The sequence below is a fragment of the Saccopteryx bilineata genome, chromosome 4 (genome assembly GCF_036850765.1).
Source record: "Saccopteryx bilineata isolate mSacBil1 chromosome 4, mSacBil1_pri_phased_curated, whole genome shotgun sequence".
Classification (NCBI taxonomy): domain Eukaryota; kingdom Metazoa; phylum Chordata; class Mammalia; order Chiroptera; family Emballonuridae; genus Saccopteryx; species Saccopteryx bilineata.
Genome location: NC_089493.1, coordinates 37,540,868 through 37,563,393, shown reverse-complemented (window position 1 = coordinate 37,563,393; position 22,526 = coordinate 37,540,868). Strand labels below are relative to the sequence as shown.

General features: G+C 39.8%; 1 protein-coding gene across 5 annotated transcripts in view; it reads right to left on the bottom strand.

The window, feature by feature from the left end:
- Positions 1 to 22,526, bottom strand: part of PPP2R5E (protein phosphatase 2 regulatory subunit B'epsilon) — a 168,026-nt gene that overhangs the window by 20,313 nt on the left and 125,187 nt on the right. For all 5 annotated transcript variants that reach the window (XM_066277869.1, XM_066277868.1, XM_066277867.1 and 2 more), the window contains 2 exons: positions 1,056 to 1,186; positions 874 to 933 (listed from right to left, as the gene is read on the bottom strand). In XM_066277869.1, coding sequence (XP_066133966.1) covers positions 874 to 933; positions 1,056 to 1,186 — 191 coding nt within the window. The remainder of the gene's footprint in view (positions 1 to 873; positions 934 to 1,055; positions 1,187 to 22,526) is intronic.

The window sequence follows — 22,526 nt, the reverse complement described above, 5'->3', positions numbered from 1 at the left end:
CCATCCCAGTGATGTTCAAGATTTCTTAGTTATTTCAAAGAATATATTTAAGTAGAAAGGAAATTTAAGAGAAGAAAATCTGCTACTGATCTCCCAGCACAGGCTCCTGTGCTCTTGAACCTAGCTGGGTGGTCCCAAAATCCTTTATATCAACAACTCTTTATTCTTTCTCCCTCTTTTCCTTTCCTAAGTAATTGCCTGCCTTGCTCACTCATGACCCTTTTCCATTTCCAGACATCATTCCTTCCTGTCTCTGACCTCTCTGCTCAGACCAAGAATACCCTAGAGCCCAGCCTCCGGAAGTAGCAGAGAAAGAACCATGTGGCTCCACCTTCCCTTTCTCCTCATATTAGGAGGAGAGACTAAGTCATCATATCATCCAGTTACATTAGTCTCTCTTGAGTGTAGAAATCTATAAAGCAGCTGTCTCTTTCCAATTCACTTCACTAGGCCAAGAACAGCTGTTCAAGAACTACACCTGGGTACTCACTTCCTTTAAAAATGGCAATCTTCCCAATTTATCAAAAACTTGCTTTTAAAAGACCTGGCAAAGGACAGGTAACCTAGAAACTAACAAGAATAAGACGTTTTGGAGTAACCGGCCTGACTGCAATTAGATGTGCTGTCTCTGTAATGAAGAATAAACTGTTGGCTCTTTCAGTCATCCCGGTAGAATTAACAACGCATAACTGTGGAACAATGGGAACAAGAAATCTTGTTTCGGAGACTCGGTTAGGAAACATGCTATCGCACAAATGAGAGTATCCGATGTACACACACAAGAGACCTAGGTCAACATTTCCCAGTGCCACCTGAACCTATTTACAGAACGATAGCCACCAGAGATTCGCAATGCCATCGAAATGCGCTTACCTTCCTAATATTTCCAGCAGTTCAGCTACACCATTGAAGTGTTCTGTTTCATAAACAAACCTTTAGGTGAGAAAGAGCAAGAGAATAAGCTCAGTACACTATGTTCAAATATTTGCGGTTTACTAAATGCTTCTATAAAACCACCAACTTTGCTTCTCCTTCTTCCCCCTCCCTCCACTTACCTTAGAAAAATATTGTTAATCTGTTTTCGGATAAATGCTCTAAGACCAAGAAACTTGCCATAAATTCTGTGTAAGACTGTTTTTAAGTAGTCCCGCTCCCGAGGGTCTTCGCTGTCAAATAGCTCCAAAAGCTGTTGTGAATGAAAGAGTGCAGTTGTTAAAAGCGGTTTCAGGAAAGAATTTAGGAACTCTGCCACTCATTATTTAAAAAACCCTTCCTTCCTCAAAAATGTATTGAATATCTATTATGTGCCAGGCACAGTGCTAGCCTTTGGGGACACAGTAATAAATAAGTCAGATAAGCGGCTTATATTCTAGTGAAGAGATACGCAATAATTATCATAACAATAATAATACATAACATATATACAGCACTTAGTATGATCATCAGGCGTTTTCTTTTTTTTTTTTTCTGAAGCTGGAAACAGGGAGAGACAGTCAGACAGACTCCCGCATGCGCCCGACCGGGATCCACCCGGCACACCCACCAGGGGCGCCGCTCTGCCCACCAGGGGGCGATGCTCTGCCCATCCTGGGCGTCGCCATGTTGCGACCAGAGCCACTCTAGCGCCTGGGGCAGAGGCCACAGAGCCATCCCCAGTGCCCGGGCCATCTTTGCTCCAATGGAGCCTTGGCTGCGGGAGGGGAAGAGAGAGACAGAGAGGAAAAGCGCGGCGGAGGGGTGGAGAAGCAAATGGGCGCTTCTCCTGTGTGCCCTGGCCGGGAATCGAACCCGGGTCCTCCGCACGCTAGGCCGACGCTCTACCGCTGAGCCAACCGGCCAGGGCTCATCAGGCGTTTTCTAAGCAATCTACTTATATGTATTATTACTGCTTATGAGGTAGTTTCAACCCATTTTACAGATGCAGAAATTGGGGCACAGAAATGGTAAGTAAACTTGACCACGATCTCAAAACTAGTAAGTGGTAGGGCTGAGATTTGAAGCCCTACAGCTCATTATCTCAATCACTTTGATACTATAACATACGCTACCTACTGAGCTTATGTTCCAGATCTACAGTTAGGATAAGTCTGCAGTCTACCAGAGCATACAAGTAAATGAAACAACCTAAACCAAAGCAAACATCAACAAGTCCCCAAAGACACAGGTAATGTTTCTTTCTAGATCTTCATTCTTGTTACATGGGTAAATAAATAAATTTTGTTCTTTATGAACATTAATGTTAATAGCAGCATTATTCATAATAGCTAAAAAGTGGGAAGAGCCCAAATGTCAATCATCTGATGCACGAATAAGCAAAATGTGCTACAGTGAAATATTATTTGGCCATAAAAAGGAATGAAGTATGATATATGTTACCATGTGGATAAATCTTTCAAACATCATACAAAGTCAAAAAAGCCAGTCACTAAAGTCCACATACGAGTATGAAATTAATAAACTGTATGAAATATATAAAGATTCCATTTATATGAAATACATAGAATAAGCACATATCAGAAAGAGTTAAAGCAGAATGAGGAGAGAGGGCTAATGAGTATAGTGTTTCTCTGGAGGACAATAAAAATGTTCTGCAATTATGGAGTAGTGATGGTTACACAACTCTGTTGATACACTAAAAAACAATGAATTGTAAATTTTAAAAGGGTAAATTTCCTGGTATGTAAATTATATCTCAATAAAGCTGCTATTTTTCCCCCTTAAACGACAGTGGGCAGGTTCCTCCAGCTGAGGAATAAACTTAGAGACTAGTTTAAATTTTACTGAGTTCTTCATATATTCATTATCATGGCAATAAAACAAAACTCACAGTTCTAATGTTAACTTTACAGCAAAACATTTCAAGAGTATACAGCCAGCATACAAATAAATGCAGACTACCCTAATTACCAAAAAGCTATCTACATACTAAAGCATGATTTCAGGTGACTAAAACATGAGACTAAAATTAACAGCAGAATATTATACTCTGTGAGCTATATTCAAATAAATTATCTAATTTTGTTTGGTGCTCTTCTTTGAATAAAAGGTAGAGTTCTAGACTAAAAAAAAAAAAAAAATAGCCCTACAAATAATGAGAGGAAGCACAAACTGAACAGTAGTCTTCAAAAGTGGGCAATGAGACAATTCAAATTTTTTGCTACAAAATGTCATCACCTATCCATCCATCCATTCATTCAAAAAATGAGTATTTCAAATAAATGTGGCTGAAGACACAATCTACTTTCCGAAAGCCTAGTCTAATGAGGGATGGTGGTAAATAAACAGCAAGGTAGGTGGCTCAGAACGCTATATAAATACATAAAGATCTATCTACTCTATTTGGGAGAAGGGGAAAGCTTCTAGAGGAAGTGACACGCAGGCTGACCTATGAAGAAATTAGGAGTTAGGGATGGTAGAAGTGTTCATGGCAGATTCAGTACCACATACCTTCACCAGCAGCTTATGTGAAAAAAATATGCTGTTAAAATACCTGCCATATCTCTATCCACCCGGCCATGCAGTCAATCAATCAATCAATCTGTCTATCTATCTATCTATCAATCAATGAGAGGGACTGTCCTCATTGCTAGGCACACATATACTAGTGAAAAAATTGGAGCCCACAGGAAAAGCAATGAGCAGGTCAACAATACATTTCCACAGGAAACAGTCTAAAAAAGAAAGAAGTGACTCTATAGGTAAAAAAGACCAAATGACTCATTATCTCTTATCTACTGCATGCACAAAATGACAAAATATTTCTAACCTACCCATCCTATTCCTTGATAATGAAATAATTACCCTTTTGAGTTCTATTTTTTCCTTGGTTTCTATTTTTAAGTGCGATAAAGGGCTTAATGAGTAATTTACAGCACAGGGTTAGAGAGAGTGCATTGTTAGCAAAACCTCAATCAACTATGCTTATATAGTGTTAATCTTAAGAGTTTAATGAAAACATAATTAAACAAAAATTACTGAACTTATGTCTTCATTAGGCTCTTTAAAAAAATACATTACCAGGCACCTAACTTGAGTCATTTACAAAGCCACAAACATTATGTATATCATGTTCAGTAGGAATATAAGTTACTTTTCTGTTGTTCTATGATGATTTCATGACGCATGAGACAAAGGAAACTGTGTAATAGTGCACAGGACAAAAGGGGGGGGAGGATGAGCTGCTTTTCAAAATGAAATAACACGTGTGTGCAGTTAGTCGCAGATATACCCCAAACACCTCCCACAAAAAAGGCAATAAAAAACATAATCTAACCCTGGCCAGTAGGCTCAGCAGTAGAGTGTCAGCCCAGTGCATGCATGTCCTGGGTTCAATTCCCAGTCAGGGCACACAGGAAAAGCAACCATCTACTTCTCCACTCCTCCCACCGCCCTCTTCCCTGCCTGCCTGCAGCCATGGCTCAACTGGTTCAAACGCATCAGCCCCAGGCACCGAGAATGGCTCAGTGGAGCCTCTACCTCAGGCACTAAAAATCACTTGGTTGCAAGCATGGCCCCAGATGGGAAGAGCATCAGTCCCAGACTGGGACTGCCAGGTGGATTCTGGATGGAGCATATACGGGAGTCTGTCTACCTCCCCTCCTCTCACTTGGAAAAGAGAAAGAAGAAGAAAAGAACCCATAATCCAGTGTCTGCATATACCTCGGTGAAATGTGTCCCCTACACTATAACATGCAGCCTGACTCCAATGAATCAGAACAACTCAATATGAAATAGCCAACCAATGAGAAAGCACAGTGGAGACAAGGGGTCAAAATGCTGCACACTATAAGATTCTAGCAATCAAGATCCCTGTGGAAATTCAGTATAAACTTTTAAAGGGGTCATACAAATATGAACAACTCGACCAAGTCACAAGCTTTTATTTTCTTCCTAATTTCAGTTATTCTTCTCACAAACTAGAAGTCCATTCTTTTCTCCCTCAAGCATGCACTTTATCTGATTTAAGAAAACCTGTGATTTAAATCTTTAAGACAACCAATTTGGTCAGCATTTCAAGAAAGAGCTGCTGTGCTACATAACTTACATCTACTTAGTGGATGCAGGATACATGACTATGACCAGCTACAGAATCTACAGGCCCCAATGAAAAATGAAAATGTAGTGCTTCTTGTTCAAAAACTATTAAGAATTTCAAGTCGGCAACAGCAAAGTGTTAAACCCAGTGCAAGACCTCCCTAGGCCCAGGCCTGTGCCACTCCCCCGCTGCACACCCATGCCGCTGAACGTGGCTCTCAGAGCAGTGAGCCAGCGGTGGGACTCAGCCGGTTTGCACCGGTTCGGCAGAACTGATTACTCATTTTTGGTTGAGTTTGGTGAACCAGTTGTTAAAATGGCACTTGTAATCAGGGTCTTTCTAAGGTGGGTACTTGGGCAGCCGTCCAATGTGGAAATCACAAATTCACATTCCTTACTTGTGTGTGTGTGTGTGTGTGTGTCTGTGTGATACAGGGACAGAGAGAAGGGAGAGAGTTGAGAATCATCAATTCTTTATTGCGGCACCTTAGCTGTTCATTGAGTGCTTTCTCATATGTGCCTTGACTGGGGGGCTACAGCAGACCAAGTGACCCCTTGCTCAAGCCAGCAACCTTGGGCTCAAGCTGGTGAGCCTTGATCAAACCAGATGAGCCTGAGCTCAAGCTGGCGAACTCAAGTTTTCGAATCTGGGTCCTCCGTATCCCAGTCCAATGCTCTATCCACCGCACCACCACCTGGTCAGGCTCCTTACTCTTTTTTAACATTCATCTGAGCAAAACCATATTCTAAGCACCCATCCCATAGTAATGTTCAGTCCATCCACTCGTGAAAAAATTACAAGTAAGGAATCAAATCAAGAAGCAAATGGAGCCTGACCAGGTGGTGGGGCAGTGGATAGAGCATTGGACTGGGATGTGGAAGGACCCAGGTTCGAGACCCCAAGGTCGCCACCTTGAGCGTGAGCTTATCTGGTTTGAGCAAAAGCTCACTAGCTTGGGCTCAAGGTCACTGGCTCGAGCAAGGGGTTACTCCATCTGCTGAAGGTCCGCAGTCAAGGCACATATGAGAAAGCAATCAATGAACAACTAAGGTGTCGCAATGCGCAACGTAAAACTAATGATTGATGCTTCTCATCCCTCCATTCCTGTCTATCCCTCTCTCTGACTCTCTCTCTGTCTCTATTTAAAAAAAAAAAGGCAAATGGATATATCTTAAATAACAGTGTTATTTTTTTTGTAAGGTATTTAATATTTTTTCATTAATATTTTAAAACTCTTTCTTATAACAATCTAGATTTGTGTACCTCTTTTATTATTCTTATTTAAGCATTAAATGCATGAAATAATAAACTACCTTTCAGTATATCATTTTTTTATACTTAAAATGGTCATTAGGGCAGAGAACCAGTTATTAAATTATTTAAATCCCACCAATGAATAAAGCCCTTTTTCAAGGTCTAAGTTACAGGTAGAGAGGGTGGAATGAGGTGATTTATTGTTAATTGGTAATGGCTATCTGATGAAATTCCTAGTATTTGTACTAGAAATTTATTTGCAGAAATAAATTCTCTCAAGTTTTATCATTTTTGCTACAGACTGAGAGAGAAATGTAAACATTTTAACATACTCAAGAAACTTCTTCAGAAAATTGTTCTCTGTATTAGAGTTGAGATTCAAGGCCTCACGGAATTTATTCCAGTTTAGAACTTAAATTTTTTAACTAGCTGTCATGTCCAATTTGTCTTGAGACTTTAAAAACACAACAAAAGGTCACTTTTAAGGACAGACTGAATGATTTGCATAATTTGCATAATAAATAAGGCACCTTTCTGCTAAGATAACTGCAAATGTGATGTACAAATTTCTAAATAGCATTCTCCAGCAGTACATATGTTTATAGGGATACTTGAATAGTATGTCTCTTAGCAACCACCAACTGCTTTTCAGATTTGCAAAGCGGTTAAAGCAGTCTTTAGAAATATGCTGCTACACTGTTGCCACAATAATCCACCCAATGAAATAATTTAAGGTTTGGCAATTCATTTTTGTCTAAAGGGGAAATAATCAAGATATCGTTTTCCCAACCATTCTAACTCAGATGGAAATTACTTTTATTAGGAATAGACAAAGTTGTTCCATAAGCCCAGGAAAGCCTACAAACTTATAGCTATAGAAGGCAGTTACCAAGTTAGCTAAAATCAACATTACCATAGATACAAGTACACTACGTAATCAACTGACTATCTTTGATAAATCTGACAGCTTTCTTGTGTAAAGGATTATATTAAGTATATAAGAAATGCTAAAGGTTATGTAAATCTAGATTTAATAAAAATTACAACAAAATTTAAGCAAGGCAATCATTCCTTTCTTTTTTTTAATTGGCTTTTTTTGTGTGTGTGTGACAGAGACAGAGAGGGACAGAGAGAGGGACAGAGAGAGATAGACAGACAGGAAGGAAGAGACATGAGAAACATCTATTCTTTGTTGTGGCTCCTTGGTTGTTCATTGATTGCTTTCTCATATGTGCCTTGACCAGGGGGCTACAGCAGACCGAGTAACCTCTTGCTAAAGCCAGTGACCTTGGGCCCATGCTGGTGAGCCTTGCTCAAACCAGAGACCTCAGGGTCTCGAAGCTGGGTCCTCTGTGTCCCAATCTGATGCTCTATCCACTGCGCCACCGCCTAGTCAGGCAAGGCAGTCATTCTTAAATTTAAAAAAAACATGCCTGACCTATAGTGGCGCAGTGGATAAAGCGTCGACCTGGAAATGCTGAGGTCGCCGGTTCAAAACCCTGGGCTTGCCTGGTCAAGGCACATATGGGAGTTGATGTTTCCAGCTCCTCCCCCCTTCTCTCTCTCTGTCTCTCTTTCCTCTCTAAATGAATAAATAAAATAATAATAAAAAATTTAAAAAAAATTTAAAAACAGCAAACTGTTCAAAGTTATAAGTCACAGCTTTGTTGGACCCATACAAAAATCTGGATTTTCAGCTTATCTTGAAAAATTAGACGATCTAGCACTACTTGGCCCATTACCTACCAGCCAACACTTAGCAGCCGCAGGTCGGCAGTAGAGTCTAAGTCCCCGAAGTCACCACTGTTTCCATGACTCCTTTCTGTCATACTCAGACTACTTCATTATGTACCCCTTGTCTGGCCTCTGTAAAGATTTGAATGTGCTATCCCTGGTTCTCCCATATTAAAAGGTACATGCTCCTGACAGTAATCAACATTCACTTTCAACACTGATTGGAAGAAATCAGTGCCTAACTGGAAATGATGAGAATCCAAGGACAGAAGAGACCATACTTAACATCTTTTAAAAGTCCCAACAGCCTGACCGCCAGGCAGTGGTGCAGTGGATAGAGCGTCGGACTGGGATGCGGAGGACCCAGGTTCGAGACCCCGAGGTTGCCAGCTTGCGCACGGACTCATCTGGTTTGAGCAAAGCTCACCAGCGTGGACCCAAGGTCGCTGGCTCAAGCAAGAAGTTACTTGGTCTGCTGTAGCCCCATGGTCAAGGCACATATGAGAAAGCAATCAATGAACAACTTAAGTGCCACAATGAAAAACTGATGATTGATGCTTCTCATCTTTTCCCGTTCCTGTCTGTTTGTCCCTATCTATCCCTCTCTCTGACTCTCTCTCTCTCTCTCTGTAAAAAATAAATTTAAAAAAAAAGAAAGAAAAAAAAAAGTTCCAACAGCCTGGGAAAAACCATCAAAATAAAGTCCAAAGAGATTTTTTATTTTTAGAATGGTAAAAGTCGGATTTCAAAAAACCCATAACACACTTGGTAAGGCATGGTACATTAACACCATATGACTTCATGGAGTGAGGCTATTCAAGAAAATATGATGAAAGATGGTCCTCAAAACAAGAACTGATGATTCCAATAAAAACAGTAGTGACAGCAGCAGCATAACATTTACTGAACACTTAGTATGCACCAGGAATTGTTCTATGTGCTTATGTATTCACTTAGGAAATTTCCACAACATCCTTTCCACATAATTACTATTACACTGTGAATATTCTGCATCTGCTTTCCAGAGTAGATGAAGCATAGAGTAGTTATATAACTTGCCCAAGTTCACACACTAAAAAATGGCAGAGCCTGAATTCAAACCAGTTCGTACACTTAACCACTAACCTATACTGCTTCCTGATAAGGAATAAAAATGGAAGGTATTGAAAAAGGTTCTTGTAGCAACAAGGAAGTTTTCTATCAAGCTTCAGATTTTCAAAAGGTACATACAGATGATAGGAAGGGAAACGCAACAAACGTTAAGTGTAAAAGAATGGCGCAGTCTTATAAAAATAGTCTTAGGAAAGCTAATACACAAAATCAGCTAAGGTTTGGTCATGGCCGAGTAGCTCAGTGGATAAAATGTCGAACTGGCACACAAGAGGTCACAGGTTCAAACCTGGTCAGGGCACATAGGAGAAGCAATCCTTAAATATATAACTAAATGGACCAATTAAGAAGAATGAGTTAATGGTTCTCTTTTTCCATCACCCCACTCCCTTTCTCTCTCTTTTTCTCTTGAATCAATGGAAATTTTTTTTTTAATCAGCTGAGGTTTATGAAAATGCAAGGCAACAAAATGAGAATGTACTTATAACTGAAATATTTTTACTATTCTTACTGATTATAACATATATGTTCATTATTTTTAATGCAAAAAAAACAGAAATACAAAAATTAGGAAGTTAAGATCATTACACACAATCACATCCTATCAGACAATTAACAATTTCAAATATCTCCTTTAAAAATATTTAGTGCATATACAAATAATCTTGTCCCATAAAATAACAGACTCAGGCTCAAAAAACCATACTGTTCCATAATGTACATGTTTCACTTAAAAACAGATCAAGCATAGTTCTGCACATTCTTTTTTACAAACTCATGATTATTTCACTATATAAATGTCCACAGTTTATTCAACCAAGTCCCAACTACAGAACTTCTAAATTGTTTCCAATTTTCTAAGTATTATTAACAATGATGGATTCGATATTCTTGTACATATATCTGTGTGTATGTATCTGATTATTTCTCATGAACTTAGTCAAAATTTAAGTTGATAGAAAACTATCAGATTTCCTCTTTTGAGGATTATGCCAATTTAATGTATGTATGTATATGTATATCCATCCACCAATCTACCCATTTTCTTATGAGGTTTATGGCATATTAAGAAGGGTTTTTTTGGCCTGACCTGTGGTGGCGCAGTGGATAAAACGTCGACCTAGAAATGCTGAGGTCGCCGGTCCAAAACCCTGGGCTTGCCTGGTCAAGGCACATATGGAAGTTGATGCTTCCAGCTCCTCCCCCCCTTCTCTCTCACTGTCTCTCCTCTCTCTCTCTCTGTCTCTCCCTCTCCTCTCTAAAATGAATTTTAAAAAAACTAAGCTTTAAAAAAAAAAAAAAAAAAAAAAGGTTTTTTTACCCAAGCCTCTAGTCTATTTCATTCTCCCCTATACCACACTTTAAAATGAGTGTACTTAAAAAAAAAAAGACTTTATTCATTGATTTTAGAGAGAGGAGAGAGCGAGAGAAAGGTGAAGGGGAGGAGCGGGAAGTATCAACTCATAGTTGCTTCTCATCTGTGCCTTGACTGGGCAAGCCAGGGTTTCGAACCCACAACTTCAGCATTCCAGGTCGACATTCTATCCACTACACCACCACAGGTAATGCATAAATGTACTTTTACAGTATGTTTTAATAGCTAACATCATTAGTTTTCTTTTTCAAAAATTTCCTTTATTTCACAAAATTTTCATTTGAAATTTTCAAATAAACCACTGAAAATTCAATTGGAATTGTGCTAAATGTATAAATTACTTGGAGGCTCTATAAATATCTTTATGATGGCAAGTCTTCTCATCTAGGAATATGTGACATTTCTATATTTATTCATGTCTTCTTTGCAAAATTTTATTATGTTTCACATAAACTTTTAAATTTGTTTCAAAGGATAGATATTTTTTAAAATATCAAGCCTGACCAGGCAGTGGCACAGTGGATAGAACATCAGCCTGGGATACTGAAGACCCAGGTTCGAAACTTCAAGGTTGCTGGCTTGAGCGCAGGCTCATCCGGCTTGAGCACAGGCTCACCAGCTTGAGTAAGGGGATGCTGGCTTGAGCATGAGATCATGACTCTATGGCTGCTGGCTTGAGCCCAAACGTTGTTGGCTTGAAGCCTAAGGTCACTGGCTTGAGCAAGGGGTCACTGGCTTGGCTGAAGCCCTCCAGTCAAGGCACATGTGAGAAAGCAATCAATGAACAACTAAGGTGCCACAACTATGAGTTGATGCTTCTCATCTCTCTCCCTGTCTTAACAAAACAAACAAAAACAAAACAACAAAAAAAAAGGTCTGACCTGCAGTAGCATAGTATAGAGCGTCAACCTGGAATGCTGAGGTCGTTGGTTTGAGACACCAGGCTTGGTAGGTCATGGCACATATGAGAAGCAACTCTAAGTTGATGCTTCCCATCCCTCCCTTCCTCCTGCCTTTCTCTCTCTCTCCTCTCTCTAAAATCAATAAATAAAACCTTTAAAAATATACATATCAGAGTAAAAAAAAATATATTCTATTCTTATGGGAAGATAATGAGGATTATATACTATGCCAATGCAAAATACCAGAATTTTTATAAATCATATCCTTTTATCATCATACCAAGCCTACTTATAACTAGTAAGAGAGGTGACTGTTATTGCCATTTTATAAAAGAAAACACTGAGGTTCAGAATAGTCAATAATCCACTCATGTTTTCAGTACCTGTTTAAAATTTAAGATATGGATCTTGTCTCCATCCAAAATGCCAACTGAATTCACAGCTGTCCATTTTGGGGTCTTTCCCTATTTTACTTAACAATGACTCATTTATCCTGTTATCCCCATGTCACAAATGAGAAATCTCAAGATTGGACATTAAGTAGATAAACTTATTTAAAATTCACATTGCAAATAGGTAGAAAAGCCAGGGTTTGAAAAGAGTTTCTTCTTACTCCTTAGCTCATATTCTCAGCTCCTACAATATACCTAGAGTCCATAGGGAAATCAGAATTCAAATCCACAGCTTCCAAACTTTCTACAATGTCATGTTAAAATAGCTTAATTCTTATTTTGCTTTTGTCTTTACTGACAGGGGAATGAGAGTCAGAATGGGAAATAAAGAAAAGCTAGTGGCTATAGAAAATAAGTTTAAATCTGTGGGTAGAATAAATTAAGTCTAACATTTTAAAAGTGTTGAGACTGAGCATCAATCTCAACACAGTGGACAGAGCATCGACCAGGAACGTTGAGGTCACAAGTTTGAAACCCCAATGTCATGGGCTTGAGTGCAGGATCGATAACACGATCCTAAGGTCACCAGCTTGAGCCCAAAGGTATCTATCTGACTTGAAGCCCAAGGTCACCAGCTTGGGCCCTAAGTCCAATCCCTAGTCAAGGCACATATGAGAAGCAATCAATGCACAACTAAAGTGAAGCAACTATGAGCTGATGCTTCTCACTCTCTCCCTCCCTCTCTTTCCCCCCTCTTGTCTCACTGTTCTAACAAACAAACAAACAAACAAAGTGATACACTGAGATCAACAAAACTCTTTTTGAGATCTTTGAGATTTCACAAAGGGTAAGAAATCTGTCCATAGAAAAGGAATGAAGTAAATGTCATCACAGGGTGGAACCTCACTGACAGTAATGCCTCAAGCTCCTAAAGGCCCATCTATTTCCAGCAGGTCCTAAATCAGGACCAAGCCTCCGAAGAAGGGGGCTCAGAAGAAGAAGGCAGAGAATTAAAGCCCCATTTCTAAAAGGTGCTGGGGTCCCAGGTGATTCATCAGTGTAAGAAAAGAGACAAGAGGCCAACTATACAGGTTACAACATAAATGAATAGGATATTCTAGAAAATGGCTTATCCCCAACATGAGAGTTAATACACTGGTTAGTCATACATATTCAAGTACCAGTCAGTGGTGCCATTGAATCTGCCAACAACCTGTTTATCCCTTTTATGACTGATTTAGGAACTGGGGTGAGCCCTGGTCTACAGATCCAGAAAAGGGAATGTAAAGAAACAAAAGTAGTAAAAATGAGGCAGGGGCTGAAAACGTCTAGTATAAATGAATGGACTTCACTAATTTTACTTTGTGTCTTGTCTCTGGCAAAACTTGGGGACAAACGATCATCCCATGGTTTGCAAGTCCTTAAAGCAATTTCACCAGTACATAGCAGAAGGCCCCGGAAGTTCATTGATGCCCCAAGGCAGATGAACAGCATTCATCATGATGGAGTCCCGAGGCCTATAGACGAGAATGCTCTAAACACACAGCATCTGACAAAGTCTTCACACTCTCCTCATGAACAAAATTTAAACTGAAGGAAGGCTGTGACATTAGGGTAAATTCCTAACTGGTTTAAGTAAGGATGAAATTTAAAGACTGTTGATTAATGAATCTGTACTATAATAAAGGGAAGGTGGTAAAGGCATGACACAGATCCCTATCCTCAATCCTAGCTAGTTTAGTAATTTTAATGAATGAATTCAATGAGGCCAATAGCCAGCATATTTAACATCATAGATGTGATTAAGATGGAGATGTGCCTGACCGGTGGTGGTGCAGTGGACAGAGCGACAACCTGGGACACTGAGGTTCCACATTTGAAACCCCAAAGTCACAGGCTTGAGCGTGAGCTCATTCATCTTGAGTGCAGAATCATTAACATAATCCTATGGTCGTTGGCTTGAGCCCAAAGGTTATGAGCTTAAAGCCCAAGGTCACACAGACCTGAAGATGGCAGCGAAGTAGGCAGATGCACAGATTCCCAGCTCACACCACCAAACTGGATTACAAATTAATTTAGGAACAATCAGCGTGAAAAACCAACTCTGGACTGCAAGACCAGCTCTCAAAAACCAAGGAACAAAGAAGAAGCCACACTGAGCCTGGTAGGGAGCGCCGAGGAGTGGTGAGTCTCCCCTGCTTACAGGAACAAAGGGAGTGTGAGGCTGAGAGCCCAGAAGGGCTCTCATTCCAAGAAAAAGAGTAGTAAATATTGCTCACAGCCACTTGCCTGGGGACCTGGGAATGAGGTGTGTTGAAAGGGCTGGCTTATCTTCCAAAAAGAAAGGGGAAAGAGAGTGACAGACAGTGAGGGGCAGAAGAATGCATGGGAGAACCTGAGAAGCTGACTCATCCAGTGCTAGAGGCGGCCATAGCTGGGGGAGGAGTTGATCCTTCCACATAACACAAGACTAAAGTGCTTCTGGATCATACATCTTCATACATCTCTCCAGCTCCAATCAGCACAACAAGACATAGCTGAAAACAAGAAGTGGGGAGGAGGGGCAATAACTCAGGTCTCCATGGAGATCTGAGATACACCTCCCCCTACTGAAGCAGAGAAAGTACCCACCCCCAGAGAGAGTAACTGGCAGATCAGGCCTTCAGAGCCTCAGGTTACAACCACCACATTCCTGGATAAAGTTTCAAATGAGCCCCCTGCTGAGATCAGTAAACAAGACTACAACTGAGAAGAAAACAAACAAATCAAGAATTCAAAGCAGCCCAAATCTGAAAGTGGATTACAAATAACAGCTGATGCCAACCCAAGAAGACCTAGAAATAACACAACTGAAAATTAGAGGCAGACAACATGAAACCTAGACTCAACCAGCCCTACAAACAACACATCCAAACACAGAGACATAATGAGAAGACAGAGAAGTGTAATCCAAATGAAACCATAAGAGAAATCTCCAGAAAAAGAACTGAGTGATATGGAAATAACCAAACTGCCAGATGCAGAGTTTAGAATAATGATTGTTAAAATGCTTAGGGATCTTAGAACAACAATGGATGGTCATTATGAACACCTAAATAAAGAGATAGCAAGTATGAAAAAGGACATTGAAATATTAAAAAAGAATCAGTCAGAGGTGACAAATACAGTATCAGAAATGAAGACCACCATGGAAGGAATTAAAAGCAGGATGGATGAAGGTGAGGATCAAATCAGCAAGTTGGAGGACAAGATGAACAAAGGCATGAAAGCAGAGCATAAAAAAAAAGAGACTCAAAAAGTCTGAAGAAACTCTGAGAAAGCTCTGTGACAACATGAAGAGAAATAACATCTGCATCATAGGGGTTCCTAAATAAAGAACAAGGGATAGAAACTTTATTCCAGGGGTCCCCAAACTACAGCCCGCAGGCCGCATGTGGCCTCCTGAGACCATTTATCTGGCCCCCGCTGCACTTCCGGAAAGGGCACCTTTTTCACTGGTGGTCAGTGAGCAGAATATAGTTCCCATTGAAGTACTGGTCAGTTTGTTGATTTAAATTTGTTCTTTATTTTAAATATTATATTTGTTCCCGTTTTGTTTTTTTACTTTAAAATAAGACATGTGCAGTGTGCATAGGGATTTGTTCATAGTTGTTTCGTTTTTTTTGGTCTGGCCTTCCAACGGTCTGAGGGACAGTGAACTGGCCCCCTGTGTAAAAAGTTTGAGGACCCCGGCTTTCTTCAATCAAATCATAACTGAAAAACTTCCCCAAAATGATGCAAGGAAGGGTCTCACAAGTTCAAGAAGCATAGAGAACTCCATTAAAGAGAAACCCCAAAAGACCTACACCAAGACACATCATAATTAAAATACCAAAGTTAAGCGATAAAGAGAAAATATTAAAAGCTGCTAAAGAAAGGAAGGCTATCACCTACAAAGGAGCCCCCATAAGGATGACATCCGACTTCTCAACAGAAACACTTGAGGCCAGAAGGAAATGGCAAGAAATATTCAAAGTAATGCAGAACAAGAGCCTACAACCAAGTACTTTTTCCAGCAAGGCTATCATTTAAAATTGAAGGAGAAATAAAAAGCTTCCCAGGCAAAAAAAAACCTCAAGGAATTCATTACAACCACACCAATGCTGCAGGAAATGTTAAGGGGTCTGTTGTAAACAGATCAAAGTGGGAAAAGAATATAGCGAAACAGGAATACAGCTTTAAAGAATAAAATGGCAATAAACAACTACATATTAACAATAACTTTAAATGTAAATGGATTAAATGATCCAATCAAAAGACATAAGGTAGCTGCTTGGATAAGAAAACAGGGCCCGTACATATGCTGTCTACAAAAGACACATCTTAAAACAAAAGATGCACATACACTGAAGGTACAAGGATGGAAAAAAAATATTTCATGCAAATGGAAATGAAAAAAAAGCTGGGGTAGCAATACTTGTATCAGTATTGCTGATATAAGTACAAAATGGACTTTAAAACAAAGACTATAATAAGAGATAAAGAAGGTCACTACATAATGATAAAAGAGAGCAATCCAACAGGAAGATATAACCATCATAAATATCTATGCACCTAATATAGGAGCACCTAAATATATAAAGCAGACTTTGATGGATTTAAAAGGCGGTATCGGCCCTGGCCAGTTGGCTCAGTGGTAGAGCGTCAGCCTGGCGTGTAGAAGTCCCGGATTCGATTCCCGGCCAGGGCACACAGAAGAAGCGCCCATTTGCTTCTCCACCACCCCCCTCTCCTTCATCTCTGTCTCTCTCTTCCCCTCCCGCAGCCGAGGCTCCATTATATATAAAAGGTGGTATCAACAGCAATACTATAATAGGAGATTTCAATACCCCACTAACATCACTAGATAGATCCTCAAGAAAGAAAATTAACAAAGAATCAGCAGACTTAAAGGACTAGATCAACTTGACTTAATAGATATCTTTAGAACCTTTCACCCTAGGACAGCAGAATATACATTCTTTTCAAGTATATTCATGAATATTCTTTTCATGTACATTCTCTAAGATAGACCACATGTTAGGTCACAAAAGCAGTCTCAACAAATTTAAGAAGATTGAAATCATATCAAGCATTTTCTCTGATCACAATGGCATGAAACTAGAAATCAACCACAACAGAAAAACTCAAAAATACTCAAACACATGGAAACTAAATAGCATGTTATTAAATAACAAATGGGTTAACAATGAAATCAAAGAAGAAATTAAAAAATTCCTAGAAACAATTGATAATGAGCAAACAACAACTCAAAATTTATGGGACACAGCAAAAGCAGTCCTGAGAAGGAAGTTCATAGCACTATAGGCATTCCTTAAGAAGCTTGAAAAAGCGCAAATAAACATCCTAACCCTTCATTTAAAAGAACTAGAAAAAGAACAGCAAGTAAGGCCCAGAGGTAGTAGAAGGAAGGAAATAATAAAGATCAGAGTGGAAATAAATGACATAGAAGCTAAAGAAATACAGAGGATCAATAAAACCAAAGATTTTATTATTCTTTGAAAGGGTAAACAAGATCGATGAACCTTTAACAAGACTCACCAAGAAAAGAAGAGAGAGGACTCAAATAAATAAAATTAGAAATGAGAGTGGAGAAATAACAACTACACAACAGAAATACAAAATAATGTAAGAAAATACTATGAAGAACTGTATGCCAAAAAATTAAACAACCTAGGTGAAATGGACAAATTCCTTGAAACATATAATCTTCCAAAAATCAATCTGGAAGAATCAGAAAACCTAAACAGACCGATTACAACAAAAGAGATCAAAACAGTTATCAAAAAGCTCCAAAAAAACAAAACTCCTGGGCCCGATGGCTTCACTGGTGAATTCTACCAAATATTCAAAGAACTAACTCCTATCCTTCTCAAGCTATTTCAAAAAATTCAGGAGGAAGGAACATTTCCAAGTTCCTTTTATGAGGTGAGCATAATTCTGATTCCAAAACCAGGCAAAGACAACACAAAGAAAGAAAATTATAGGCCAATATCCCTAATGAATTTAGATGCTAAAATCCTCAACAAAATATTAGCGAACCATGAATCCAGCAATACATGAAAAAAATCATACATCATGATCAAGTGGAATTTATTTTGGGGAGGCAAGGATGGTACAACATTTGTAAATCAATTTATGTGATTTACCACATAAACAAATAAACAAAAGGAAGGAGAAAAACCACATAATTTCAATAGATGCAGAAAAAGCATTTGATAAAATCCAGCACCCATTTATGATCAAAACTCTTAACAAAGTGGGAATACAGGGAACATACCTCAACATGATAAAGGCCATCTATGACAAACCCACAGCCAACATTATAATTAATGGACAAAAATTAAAAGCAATTCCCCTAAAACGGGTTGGGAACCTATGGCTCGCGAGCCAGATGTGGCTCTTTTGGTGGCTGCATCTGGCTCGCAGACAAATCTTTAATAAAAATAATAATAACGTTAAAAATATAAAACATTATCATGTATTACAATCCATTCATTTCTTACAGCTCATATTCATGGTTGCAGGTGGCTGGAGCCAATAACAGCTGTCCTCTGGGACAACACCAAATTTTTACTGGATAATGCATAACGTACATGGGTCGTTGTACGGCTCTCATGAAATTACATTTTAAAATATGTGGTATTCATGGCTCTCTCAGCCAAAAAGGTTCCCGACCCCTGCCCTAAAATCAGGAACAAGGCAAGGGTGCACCCTTTCACCACTCTTATTCAACATAGTACTGGAAGTTCTAGTTATAGCAATCAGACAAGAAGAAATAATAGGCATCCAAATTGGCAAAGAAGAAGTAAAACTATCATTATTTGCAGATGATATGATACTGTATATAGAAAACCCTAAAGTCTCAGTCAAAAAACTACTGAACCTAATAAACGAATTCAGCAAGCTGGCAGGATATAAAATTAATACACAGAAATCAGAGGCATTTTTATACACGAATAATGAACTCTCAGAAAGAGAAATTAAGGAAACAATCCCCTTCACTACTGCAACAAAAAAAAATAAAGTACTTAGGAGTAAATTTAACCAAGGAAGTTAAAGACTTGTACTCAGAAAATTATAAAACATTGGTAAAAGAAATCAAGGAAGACACAAACAAGTGGAAGCATATACCATGCTCATGGTTAGGAAGAATAAACATAATTAAAATGTCTATATTACCCAAAGCAATTTATAAATTCAATGCAATACCGATTAAAATACTAATGACATACTTCAAAGATATAGTACACATATTCCAAAAATTTATATGGAACCAAAACAGACCACGAATAGCATCAGCAATCTTGAAAAAGAAGAATAAAGTGGGAGGTATCACACTTCCTGATATCAAGTTATACTACAAGGCCACTGTACTCAAAACAGCTTGGTACTGGCATAAGAACAGGCATATAGATCGATGGAACAGAACAGAGAACCCAGAAATAAACCCACATCTTTATGGACAACTGATATTTGACAAAGGAAGTAAAGACAGTGGAGTACAAACAGTCTCTTTAACAAATGGTGTTAGAAAAATTGGACAGCTACCTGCAAAAAATGAAACTAGACCACCAACTTACACCATGCACAAAAATAAACTCAAAATGGATAAAGGACTTAAATGTAAGTCGTGAAACCATAAGTATCCTAGAAGAAAACTTAAGCAGTAAGCTCACTGACATCTATTGCAGCAATATCTTTGCTGAATTATCTCCACAGGCAAATGAAATAAAAGGATAAACAAATGGGACTATATCAAACTAAAAAGCTTTTGCACAGCTAAAGACAATATGTTAATCGTTTGTTACAGCTTGTATATGAATTTTTCATATGATTTTTGGAAAGCTAAAGACAGTATGAACAGAATAAAAAGACAAACCACACAATGGGAGAACATATTCGACAATATATCTGATAAGGGATTAATAACCAAAATTTATAAAGAACTTGTAAAACTCAATACCAGGAAGACAAACAATCCAATCAAAAAATGGGCACAAGAAATGAATAGACACTTCTCCGAAGAGGACATACAGAGATGGCCAATAGGCATATGAAAAAATGCTCAACATCACTAATCATTAGAGAAATGCAAATTAAAACCACAATGAGATACCACCTCACACCAGTCAGAATGGTGCTCATTGACAAAACAACACACAATGGGTGCTGGCGAGGATGTGGAGAAAGGGAAACCCTCCTGCACTGCTGGTGGGAATGCAGACTGGTGCAGCCACTGTGGAAAACAGTATGGAGATTCCTCAAAAAATGGAACTGCCCTTTGACTCAGCCATCCCACTTACAGAAATATATCCGAAGGACACATCACCAACTGAAAAAAAAAAAAAAAGCGCCCCCATGTTTATGGCAGCATTGCTTACAATAGCAAAGATCTGGAAACAGCCCAAGTGTCCATCAGTGGACGAGTGGATTAAAAAGCTGTGGCTCAGTGGTAGAGCATCGGCCTGGCGTGCAAGAGTCCTGGGTTCGATTCCTGGCCAGGGCACACAGGAGAAGCGCCCATCTGCTTCTCTACCCCTCCGCCGCTCCTTCCTTTCTGTCTCTCTCTTCCCCTCCCGCAGCCGAGGCTCCACTGGAGCAAAGTTTGCCCGGGTGCTGAGGATGGCTCCATGGCCTCTGTCCCAGGTGCTAGAATGGCTCTGGTTGCAACAGAGCAATGCCCCAAATGGGCAGAGCATCGCCCCTGGTAGGCATGCCGGGTGGATCCTGGTCGGGTGCATGCGGGAGTCTGTCTGACTGCCTCCGGTTTCCAACTTCAGGAAAAAAAAAAAAAAAAAAAAAAGCTGTGGTACATATATACTATGGAATACTATGGAGCTATAAAAAAGAAGGGAATATTACCTTTTGCAACAATGTGGAGGGACCTGGAAACTATTATGTTGAGTGAAATAAGCCAGGCAGAGAAAGAAAAATATCATATGACCTCACTCATTTGAGGAATCCAAGGAATAATGAGAACTGAGGAACGGAATTGAGATAGAGGGGAGATCAAAGGGACCAGAGGAAAAGAGGACAGAGGGAAAGGGGAAGATAGAATGGGATAAACCTGAAGGGAAGGGGGGAAGGCGCTGTATGGAGGGGGGCAAGGGAGATGTTGGGAATAGGAGGGAGGGGGATGCATTCGGGGTGACCCTAGAATCTATATAAACACAATTAATAAAATAAAATAAATAAATAAACAAAAATTTTTTTAAAAAAGCCCAAGGTCACTGACTTGAGCAGGGGTCACTGGCTTGGCTGGAGCCCCCTCCCCCCCATGAAGGCACATATGAGAACGTGCTCAATGAACAACTAAGGTGCCACAACTACAAGTTGATGCTTGTCATCTGTCTCCCTTTCTGTCTTCCTGTCTGTGCATCTCTCTCTTGTTTAACTCTGAGTAGTGAGTTTTTTTCATGCTTGCTGATCCCTGGGAGTGAGTTCTTTTTCAAAAAGTGAATTTAGTTCCAGTTCCAGTTTAATTAACTTAAAACCATGTTTGTTTGATAAACAATTTATTGAAACAAGAACATACAATTGCCTTTTTTTGGGGGGGGGTTCTGAAACTGGAAACGGGGAGGCAGTCAGACAGACCCCCGCATGTGCCCGACCGGGATCCACCCGGCATGACCACCAGGGGGCGATGCTCTGCCTATCCGGGGCGTCGCTCTGTCGCAACCAGAGCCACTCTAGCGCCTGGGGCAGAGGCCAAGGAGCCATCTCCAGCGCCTGGGCCATCTTTTGCTCCAATGGAGCCTCGGCTGCGGGAGGGGAAGAGAGAGACAGAGAGGAAGGAGAGGGGGAGGGGAGGAGAAGCAGATGGGCGCCTCTCCTGTGTGCCCTGGCCGGGAATCGAACCCGGGACTTCCGCACGCCAGGCCGATGCTCTACCACTGAGCCAACCGGCCAGGGCCTTACAATTGTCTTTTTTTAATGTTGCCTTACACATTTTTAAAATAAAAATTTTTGTATGACATTCTCTGGATGGTCAGGAGGCACTATGTATGACATACATGAATGTTTGTACTACTCAAAGAGTTAAAAAAATAAGAGGGAGACACAGTCAATAAGGTAGATGACAGATTCAAGATCCAGAAAGACTTCAAAAAGCTGAGGAAAAATAATATTCTACAGGAATATATATCAGATCCTACACCTAGACCAAAAAAAATGAATGAGAAAACAAGGGAAACCATGGCTTCACAACAGCATGCATAAAGCTAAATTAGAAGGCAGCTAAAACCACAAGCATAATGTAAGTTAGTGGTGTGGAACAGTAAGAAGAGCTAGTAAGACTTCTTCCTTAAGAACCCAACTTGAAGCTGTGCTGGACTGAGCAAGTTCGGAAACAGATGTCTCCCTGAAGACAAACGGACACATGTTGAAAACTTCAAAAATTGACAAATGAAACAGTGTTGACAGAACTAAGGACTCAGGCTACAGCAGAGAATGCATATTGACAGCTGGTAGGCAGTATCTAGAGAGCAGATGGGCTTAGTTCATCCTGATCAGGGTATTAGAACTACCAAAAATTTCCCATGAAAATCTGGATTTGTTTTTCTTGGGGGAAAGAAAGTCTGGCTGTACCTGAAGGAAGGTTGGTAGTCAAGCTCCCTCAGTGATGGCTGGTCTACCTCCTACTGTCTGACACCTGGATACCAGGCCTACCATAAATGAGCCTG